Source organism: Amaranthus tricolor, chromosome 11, assembly GCF_026212465.1.
Source record: "Amaranthus tricolor cultivar Red isolate AtriRed21 chromosome 11, ASM2621246v1, whole genome shotgun sequence".
Classification (NCBI taxonomy): Eukaryota; Viridiplantae; Streptophyta; class Magnoliopsida; order Caryophyllales; family Amaranthaceae; genus Amaranthus; species Amaranthus tricolor.
Window position 1 is genome coordinate 16,749,511 of NC_080057.1, and position 10,041 is coordinate 16,759,551.

The 10,041-nt window shown below is 35.9% G+C and overlaps 1 protein-coding gene across 4 annotated transcripts; it reads right to left on the bottom strand.

The window, feature by feature from the left end:
- Positions 1 to 440: 440 nt before the first annotated feature.
- LOC130826928 (sorting nexin 2B-like) lies at positions 441 to 9,217 on the bottom strand. 4 transcript variants are annotated; one of them, XR_009047154.1, is made up of 6 exons: positions 7,855 to 9,211; positions 7,537 to 7,746; positions 7,072 to 7,332; positions 3,165 to 3,251; positions 1,618 to 1,841; positions 441 to 1,365 (listed from the first exon to the last, which is right to left on the bottom strand). XR_009047154.1 is itself a non-coding variant. In XM_057692559.1 (5 exons), the coding sequence occupies exons 1-5, from the start codon at positions 8,905 to 8,907 to the stop codon at positions 1,761 to 1,763; spliced, it is 1,692 nt and encodes a 563-aa protein (XP_057548542.1). In that variant the 5' UTR covers positions 8,908 to 9,217; the 3' UTR covers positions 1,398 to 1,760. The 4 variants fall into 4 exon arrangements, 1 of the variants encoding a protein (XP_057548542.1); XR_009047153.1 differs by having other exon boundaries at positions 441 to 1,370; XR_009047155.1 differs by having other exon boundaries at positions 443 to 1,318.
- Positions 9,218 to 10,041: the final 824 nt, after the last annotated feature.

Sequence of the window (10,041 nt, forward strand, 5' to 3'; positions counted from 1 at the left end):
TGTTTGATGAAAAAAGATCTCGTATTGCTCCACATATTATACAAATATGTATATATCACAAAAATTGAGATCAAACTGATTTCAAAACACAAGGACTCAAGATCGATGATGATCCATGGATGATAACGAAACATCCGCATCATCAATAGGATAGGTAGCGAAGACATCGAACCAAGTAGAATATGATGATGTTGATGAAGATTACAATTACGCAAGTAGAAAAACGACCAAAAATTACAAAAAACTACATCAACTTTGTTTCCTTCGGAATAAATAGATAGCTTAGTATTCTCTCTAAATACTAAGCTCAAGCCCATTTTCTCCATTTTTTTAATTAATCATTTGTTACTACCTTCGCTTTTTTTTTACTTGCACCAAAACTATTTATTATTCTATGGTATTTTAGATATTACAACTGTGATATGAGAAAAAACATAGTCATGTGAAATCTTGTTTTATTTGTCTCGTAGGATATTTTCATAATATCAAAATTTTATAAATTTTTAGTTGTATATAACTCTAAATATAAACAACCAAACAAACGCCTTGAACTGCGCAAAAAGGTTTTTGGGTGCAAGCAAAAGAACAGAGGAAATATTAATTTGTCTTTTTTTATTAACAATATTTGTTTCTTCGTTTTAGTAAACATTTCAATGATGATTAACATGAAATGACTTTTAGTAATAGTTAACAAAGATATCCCCATTATTTTAATACTTTATATGATTTTTTGTAATTTCATTTGAAGCAGAAAAAAGAGTTGAACCAATAGTCCGACCAGTCCAATTCAGAAGCTAAACTACTAGAAACCACCAAAGAACCGATTGAAACCTAAAATCTTACAGTCCAAATTTTGTTCCACTTTGGTAACTGGCATTGAATGGAACTGAAACCGGCTCAACCCAAACTATGGCCTTAACCTATTTACACCAACTTTCAACATACATTTACTTATGGGTTTGATTAATTTTTCGCCCCAGTCCCATCTCTCGATCATTACATTGTTTGAATTTTATCATAATAATAGGTTAATGATTATCTATGCCTAGTAATTAATAGAATCAGTTAAATCAAATGACAATAATTTAGTTCAGTTTGCGATGATCGTAGCTTGGATTATTTTGGATGATTGATTCAGGTTGAATCAGGGTTGAATACTAGTATGTGGTATGCCTAATTTGGGTTGGATTGTCTAATTTCAGATCAACGCTTCACAAATGTCATTAGCATCCCAAGTCAGAGTTTGTTTTACCAGCCCTTGTTGGCGGAGCCATTGTGTGTCCATGCCTTCAGTCTTCAGAGATCCAGCAATCTTTTCCTTGATGAGCAGGATCAAGTTAGTGAGGGATGAGTCAGCAAAATCGCCTTCACTTCATCACAGACCAAAAAAGAATCATCCACAAAAAATAACAGCCACTAAAATATAGTTGATATATTTCATTTCGCACCACCAAGAATAAAAATGTCATAGAATGAACCGAATAAAAAGCTTAATAAAAAAAACCTAACAGTCCCTTTTACTTCTTATTAGAATTTCAGATGTTCACATGCAATCGTGGAAGTAACTTACATGATATACAAGATCAAAATACAGAAACAAACACATCAAACAAGTACCTGAAAGTTATATTGCACACTTTCGATTCTGATTCTGTCGGTAGTATGCAGACTGCAGTTACCTTGTCTTTAATTAATCCAAGTGAGGAAAATTTGGGAAAGACACAAGAACACTCTTTTCAGTTTACATTTATGTACGACACTCAGGAACTTTCTTTCATATATCCTCTAGTATCTTCTGTAACCTTTGACCATAAATTAGCCATTTTCTCAGCACAGTTTACCTGTTAGGGTCACACCAACAGACATCCTTTAAGACCATAACTTGACAAGGTAAATTAGTAACTCAGATTTAATAAAAAAAAACAATTTACGGCATGGTTTATCATGATCCACTGAAATCACTGATTTATGAGCCACGAGGACACAATATTAAATGAATCAATTTTAATGTACTCCTATATGACTATATGTTATCTCCGAGTTATGTTTGTGCAAATGTGTGTATGTGTGTGAGATAGAGAGACATTTGCGTTCTAATAAGCGTGATCAACAGTAAATGAACTTGATCAAGCTGATGTCCATAGGAAAAAGGGCGTGTTAGACCAGGTATCCTCCCCAATGCTCTCCCATAAAGCCACAACCAATACTACAACAGCAACTACAACAGCCCTCCCACACACTACATTTGCTGTTCACCATCCAAAAAATCATTTACAACCTGTATCATCCACTATAGCAATGACTTCGAATTTACCAAATTATTCAATAATCTACAACATTGACATCCCCTAATCTAATATGACTTAAAGCAAAGAAAATTCTAATCCAAAATTGGTAAAGAAGATATTTGAGGAAATGTAATGCTCCGCCTAGAATAAAAATGGAGCTCCAGTCAGAGTGATAGACAGCAGATCCAAAAGCTCCATTATCGCAGAACCAAAACAGTGCCAACAAAGTATTCTAAGCGTATACTTACCCTAAATGAAGCGAAGTTTTTTGCCTAAAGTCTACAAACGAAACAACATGACGGCCAGCAAGAGCCGTGAGCCAACATTACTCATTCCAACACATAAGATTGCCTCTAACATGAACGCCAAAGTCCTTCAGTTTTCCTTGTAACGAGAGAAAAAGATAAAAAAAAGGGATTTGACAACTACATCAAAAATCTATAAAACTTCCAAGTTCCAAAAGTGTTTTACATAATGCAACATTCATATTCCTAATCTTCCTGTCCACATTGGTTAGGGCATTAGAATAAGATCGTCTACAAACATCGTGGTTCCAAAAACTCAATTTCAAAGTTAAACTCCCACGCTCAGTCTCTCTGAATCTCTCACTGTCCATGAAAATCATACACATAAAAACAAAAGTCTCCATTTGACAGAGAATATATCTTAGCTAAGCTTACTGCCGCTCCTCATCCAATATTGCTTTACTCATAAGTCATATGGGGATCAAGGAAATCATCTAGCAATTGTTTTAACTTACCTTTTAAGTTTGCGTAATTTTATGCAAAGCAAGAAATATTATACGGTGATTACTTATTACATTTAATAAAGAGATGAAAATTTATTATAGCACAATTTGAAAGGTAGAAAAACTACCTGATCATTTACAAACCCCTTCAGCATTTTCAGAAAATCAGAATGTTTTTCTCTTTCCAATCTCTCAAATTCGATCCTATTATTTTCCTGCATGTATACAAGCTTTGAGATAGATTCGGTAATAGATAGGACAGAGAAGCACATTAACTTCAGGCATTCCAACACACTTGTACTTTAAATCATATATAACAAGAAAATTGGTACTCAATCAATTTCAAAAAGCAAAAGTCAAAACTAATGAGACCCAAGAAAGGTACGTGGAACATAATGCAAAATGTCAGATGCGATCGAGGTTGCTATAACAATTGCAAAATCATGTTCCTGGTTAATACGGATGGATTTGAACTTAATTCAGTTATATTGCAGTCACAATAATTTCAAGGCGTTTACTATGTGATTTTGATGCGTTGATGTGACCATTATTTTGCATTATGATGTGGAATGTGCTGAATGAAGGACATGAACCAAAAACCATTTGTGGACGCTTGTCTGCAAAACTTAGTACCGGCTCCGCCAACAAGATAGTTTTCTTTTATATTGTGGTAAATACTTATATAGGTTAATTGAATCAGAACCCTATGGCAATAAATAAGAAACTAAAAGGGGAAGTAAAAACTAATAGTGTTGATTGGCGGGTGAATGTCATGAATTGCCAACTAGATACATTTTAGGACATGTATTTACACCTAATAGGTAGACCTTAGGCCTAGGTGTTGAAATGTTGGTGACTCGAACATAGATGAAGATGAATGGGAATGGGTTCCAGGATCAAAAGCCGAGTTGGCTTGGTTTAGGATTTGATGGCAGCCGAGTCGTCCTGGTATGCTGACAATAGGGGGGCTTTCTAGAAGGCATAACCGAGTCGGCGAAGATGGAGTCCTTGGTGACGCCGATTCGGCGTTCAGTACTGACTTTTGCATCTGTTTTCCAGAATATGCAGCCAAATCGGCGTGGCATGGCTCGTTGGTGAAGCCAACTCGACGATAGGATGCGTTTAGCTGGCCGCTTTTGTCGTGGGTTGTTTTTGACGGTTTTTATTCTTTTTTTGGACCTAGTTTCTTTTCTAAGGGACAAGTACGTTATAAGGCTCTCCCTAAATTAGAATTAGGGAACACAAAAACACAGAGTGAAAACTAAGAGGGAGAAAAAGCAAAGAGAACCAGTATTAGAGGTTCTAATAATTCATCTTGTGATCTCTCAGTTTATAGTGAAAGTTTGATTCTCGGTGCCCAGTGGACATAGCTATCTCATCAATAGTAAACCACGTAAATTTCTCGGTGTGATTTTCTTTATTGTTTGCATTGAATATGTCCTTGAAGAGGGGGAACCCAGGTTGAATACTTATCATAGAAGGCGTAGGAAGGGAAATGGTGAAGAGTTAGGGCCAGTGGCGGACCCAGGATTCAAACTCAGTGAGAGCACAATCATTAAAGTTATAACTTGAAATTCTTGTCTATCTGTTGGGTTTCTTTTAAGTGTGTTCAGATTAGTTCTAATTTGATTTGAAGATTGTGAATTAGATGAACCATCAACTTTTTCAGGAATATTTGTGTCATCAGTTGCTCCCACTTGTTGTTGGGAAGGAGATGGTTCATGTGAAAACGTTTATTTTTTTGAAGTATTTTTCCATTAATGACACTCTTATATATTAAACAATTACTCATATATCACTAATCAACAATTACTAATTGAAATTTCTATCAAAAACAATTCACTGTTTTAAAATTTGAAATTTAAATAAAAATTTACAAAAATCAATTAACATACTTGAATAAATAACCAAACAATTAACCAAGAACATATATACAACTTATTTAAAAAATTGATAATAATTCAAATTAATCAAGAACAATAATCAATTAATCAAAAATATATATACAATTTATTAAGAAAATGATAGTAGTTGCAATTAATCAAGATTATATTATCATAGTTGACTATAATTTGCAAAATTTAATAGATTTGCAAAATTGGATTAATAAAAAAGGACACATTTGATTAAAGTTGACTATAATTTGCAAAATTGGATGCAATGGTGGTGGGTTGGCCAATTGGGTTGGTGGCAACCGGAAACCGGCGGTTCACATTAGCAAACTGGTGGGCGGCGGTGGCGGTGAAGATGGCAGGCCCACGAAAAAGTCGCACAGTTCAATCGTGAATAATAAACTGATTTCATAGTCAGTGCAGTGTATATGGAAAATATATGCAGTTGATTTCATAACTAATCACTAACATAGTGTCTCAGTTGGCAGCAGGTACAAAACAGAACTAGAGGCGCAAGGGTTGCGTGTTCGATTCCTCCTGGAAGCAGTTTATTGCAAAATTTTTATTTTTTGTTAAAATGTTAGTGAGGTCACTTGCAGGCACAGGAGCCTACTGACTGCCCCTAGTTAGGGCTATTAGGGAGGGGGGGCAGGCGTTTCAGTAGGAGTAGAAGGAGAAAACATTTAGTTATAAATGTTTTCTGCTATTTTGTTATATTCTGTTATTTTTAGTTTTTGGGTCTTGATGCCTATATAAGCACTTGTATTAAATAAAGTGTGAAGAAAATTAATAAAAAGTGGGACTAAGAGCTGAAGTGCTCAAACTGTTTGATATTCATTCTTGAGTGTTCTTTTCCTTCTTTGTGTTCTTATTCATCTTTCCTAACAGTAGCATTGAGACTTGGTGTGTCTCAACGGGTATCAGAGTGGCTTTCTTGTGTATTTCCATAATTATGGGTAATTCAAATCAGCAACAAAGATTGGATCAAATGGACAAGATATGGAGAGGTTGAAGGAGGTCTTTACAAAGGAGAGGTTTGCTAGGAAACAAGTATAGACCGTGTCTTGGCCATTATGTTGGATGAATCGACAAAGCTCAAACGATGCAATTTTTGTGGCAAGGTCAAAAGGCCATCTTGGTGGGCGACCCCTCATTAAAAAAGTCGAAAATTTCGTTGAAGGCCATGATTAAGGCGTTACGAAGCGAAGGAGGAGGAATTTTGGTGGAGTAAAATGGGATTGAGAGTTGTTTGAAGGAGGCTTCGATACCTAGTCACTTGCGAGACTTGTTCACCCATTACACCGACATCTTTAACCAATACCTTCCCTTACCACCATAGAGTACAAATTACGATAACGATTAAAATCATGGCACTGTGTCTATTGTCTAGAGAGATAATAAGATATTTATCAACTTCTTCAAACATAATTTAAAATTACTATATTTTAATATGCTTCTCCAGAACAAGTCTACAAGGTAAATTTGAAATACCATTGATCAACCATATACACATTACTTTTACCAGAAACATAACCAATAAAACAAGGCGCAATTAACCTGCTCGCTGCAAGCAAATTTAAGCTTTCATAACTCAGCTATGTCTAAGAGCAACAGAGCCAAGGAGATGATTAGATAACATTTCACTTTAAAAATAACAACAATGATTAGATTTTTTTGCTTCTTTCATCAATCTTGACTGGTTCGAACTATGACCCTCAAAAAGTCCACATCCCTAATTGAACCCAAAACTGTAACACACTTATCATAGTAAGTCTATAGCATTATAAGCTCCTCACTTCTTGGTCAGTTTATCAGAATTAATTATGCAAAAAAGAAGTTACCAATCTTTGTAATTCATAAATTGGCACTGCAACAATGCAATAAAAGTAGTTTTAAAAGAAACATCATATCAATATGCTATTACGATACAACGGAAAGGCAAAATTTGAGTTACTGAACCCACATAAAGAAAGGCAAAATTTTGTTACAAAGGGATCTTCAGCAAAGCTGGCAGGTTCAAGGTCAAGCTACAGTCTAGGGATAATACATTAGTGTGTTGCATGCAATACTAGTTCGCATGGAAATATCAATTTTAACTTTAACTTCAACCTGGAAAAAATTTCAGTTGGATTGGATTACATACCTTGATTTGCTCATACTCTCGGACTGCGCAGTTTTTCGAGTCTTCAGTAATTTTCAAGGTTTCTTTCAACTCTTCCAGCTTGTAATTTCTGCCCTTATCACCACCAAAGACTCTAGATGATGCACTTTCTAGCTTTTCAGCCCTAGATTGCAAAGAGGATACCTCTGACAGAAGTGTCTGAACTGTCAACAAAGCATTTGCACGATCTGAATATGCATTGTGAGCCGCTAACATAACCCCGAGATATTCGTGAAGGGTATCCTGTAAAAGAATAGGTAGCTTAAAAACCTTTATAACACTCTGAAGTCTGAAATCTATGATTAGAAATTTAAAACTTGATTCTCAAGCAAAATGTCTATTCATTACTAGAACTGATGAATAAGCTTATTAACCTATTCTAATATGAAGTTTATAACTAAACAGAGATATGTGGTATTTATAATCAAAATGTATAGCACGAGATACCAGGTTTTTCACTGTTTTGGCATTCAACTCCCTATATATTCTGCTGCCTCTAACACAAGCTGTTGCTACGTTTTTAATTTCAGAAGCACGTGTTTTTTGAGTGTCGTAAGTTGCTGTCTCATTTTCAAATTTTGTCAATTTGATAAATGAGAGCCCCAACTCTCCCATTGTATCTCCTATATCTTGCTGAGCTTTGACAAGTGATTCAGCCTAAAGGAGATAAGATAACAAAACATTAGAAAATAACACTTCGGCAAATCATCATGAACCATGACATGGTAAACCAGTGACAAGCAAAAGTCATAAGCACAAAATGACCTGTTTAGACACATCCGTAAGACGATGCTCGAAATCGAAAAGATTGTCCTTCTTCTCCAAGAATTCTTTGTCTTCCTCAACAACTGCCGGCTTAGAATTTCCCCAATCACTTGTAACAGACTGCTTCAGCTCTCTAAACAACCTCAACAAATCCCTTCGACCTTTAGCAGGCTGAACAGCCTCGTGTGAGGCCACAACATTCCTTGAATCCCCAAATAATTGCTTCGGTAAGTTAGCAGCCCCATCTAGCATCCTTGATGCTATATCTATGCTCGTACGCAAAGGTAGCTTCCCAGGCACTTGCAAAAACACTCTCAACTCTTCACTCGTCCTAATCACAGGATGAGCCGCCAATTTCCTCAGATACTTCTCCAATGCTAATCTCCTCTGTTCAACAAACTCCTGCTTATGCATCACTTGACTCTCCACCACACTCTTATCCGGCCTAGGTGGTATAAAAAAACCTCTATACGACTCAGACAACCTATCTGCTAATGTTACAACATCCCTAAACCTCCTCCTAACACTGAAATCCGACCCACCAAACCCTCGCATATTGGTCTTTGTACTAATCAAATAAGTCACATAAGTATTCCCTCCAGGAACAATCGAATTTGACACCTCATGCTCCTTCTGAGGATTCAAAACAGTAATATGCAAATACTCTGAACCCAATTCCGACCTTGAGAAGCTCTCAAAACTCACCTTAGGGCTCCCAATCCCGTTCGTTTCCCCACCATTATGAGCCTCTCCCAAAATTGGATTAACAAACACATCAGAGTAATCAGAATCATCAAAATGTGAGTTAAAATCATTATCTTTTGAGCTAATATGATCTTCTCCTTGTAAAGGAGACAACAATGGATCTGAATCAGCAGGTGCCACAACAATTGAACGAAATGATAAAGGATGATTACTATTTGAATCAGATAAAGGCGTAATTACAGTTTCATAATTAGAACCCGAACATGACGATGATAATAATGGATCGTCAAGAATTAGGGTCTGCATATCATCTGGATGAGCTCCTCCTTCATTCTCAAAGCCCATCATTTTTCTATATTATATTACTCCAATATATTATTTATTAATCGACAAAAACAGGCATCAACAAAATCAAATTGAATGAATTTCCTAAATGTTTTTCCTAGCAATTTCAAACTATTATCTATACTACTAAAAGCAACCGAAATTACGAACCAGAATATACATTCGGAAAGCCGAGAAAGGAGGAATGCGAGATATACAGAAGAAGATGATGAGTAATTGAATTAGAGTTATCAGTAATGAATAATTTTGCGGTCTTGAGGAGAGAGAAAATAGTGCACCCATGAACAAGAGGGGATTTTGTTTTCACGGAAATTATCAATATTACATTAATTTTTATTTTTATTTGATTGCTGAAAATATATTTATTTATTAGTTCATTTATTTTTTGATAAATTGAACATTAGTTATGTTCTATTACTAAAACAAAACACGGCTAACATTATCACGTTTTAAAATTGCTTACTACTTATTATTATTATTATTATGATTATCTTTGACTTACTACTTATTTTGAGTATTGTTTCGGTGATGAAACGAGGAAGTGGGATACACTTGAAATACCTGGAGATAAGTAGAAGTGTGATCAAGAGAAGCGACTTATGAGAGGAAGCGACCTGAATTCCTGCAACACAACACGTTAGCCTTGTCCGGGGGGTGATCTCCCGGAAAACCCCTCCGACGCTCAAGTTAGAACGTAGATCGGAAATTAATGAACGACAGATTGTAGAATGAATGCAAGAAGAGTGTGATTGAGATTGCTAAGGTTTATGCTAGGGCTCGGGAAGGCTAAGGAAATAATGTAATCGAGAATACTTAGAAAGCTATTTCCGATGATGCCATCCTGTTTAGTAGCTATCCCTATTTATAATGGTCAGGAAGGGAAGTTGTATCTCAGAGGGAATAAACTATCATGGGAGTAGTGGGAGAGATGGGCAGTTATCAAGCCTGAAACAAGGAGAGCCAAGCATGATTGAATAGTGGAAGGTGGTGGGCAGTTATTCTCCTTAAAAGGAGGATGGCCAAAGAAGATAGATGACAGGGAAGTTAAGTATTCTGAAGGTAAAAAGCCCATGGGCCCTCCAAGGAAGACGGGAAGTCCAGCAGAAAGCCCATTGACCAAAAGTCAAAGTCAATTCG

Bases quoted from the DNA above. Each gene is read 5' to 3' on its own strand.
- LOC130826928 (XM_057692559.1), bottom strand. From the start codon at position 8,907: ATGATGGGCTTTGAGAATGAAGGAGGAGCTCATCCAGATGATATGCAG. The intron at 7,747-7,854 runs GTCATTTTGTGC...TATCTCCTTTAG, and splicing joins TTACGGATGTGTCTAAACAG to GCTGAATCACTTGTCAAAGC. The intron at 1,842-3,164 runs GTAGTTTTTCTA...TGACCCTAACAG, and splicing joins AGGGGTTTGTAAATGATCAG to GTAAACTGTGCTGAGAAAAT.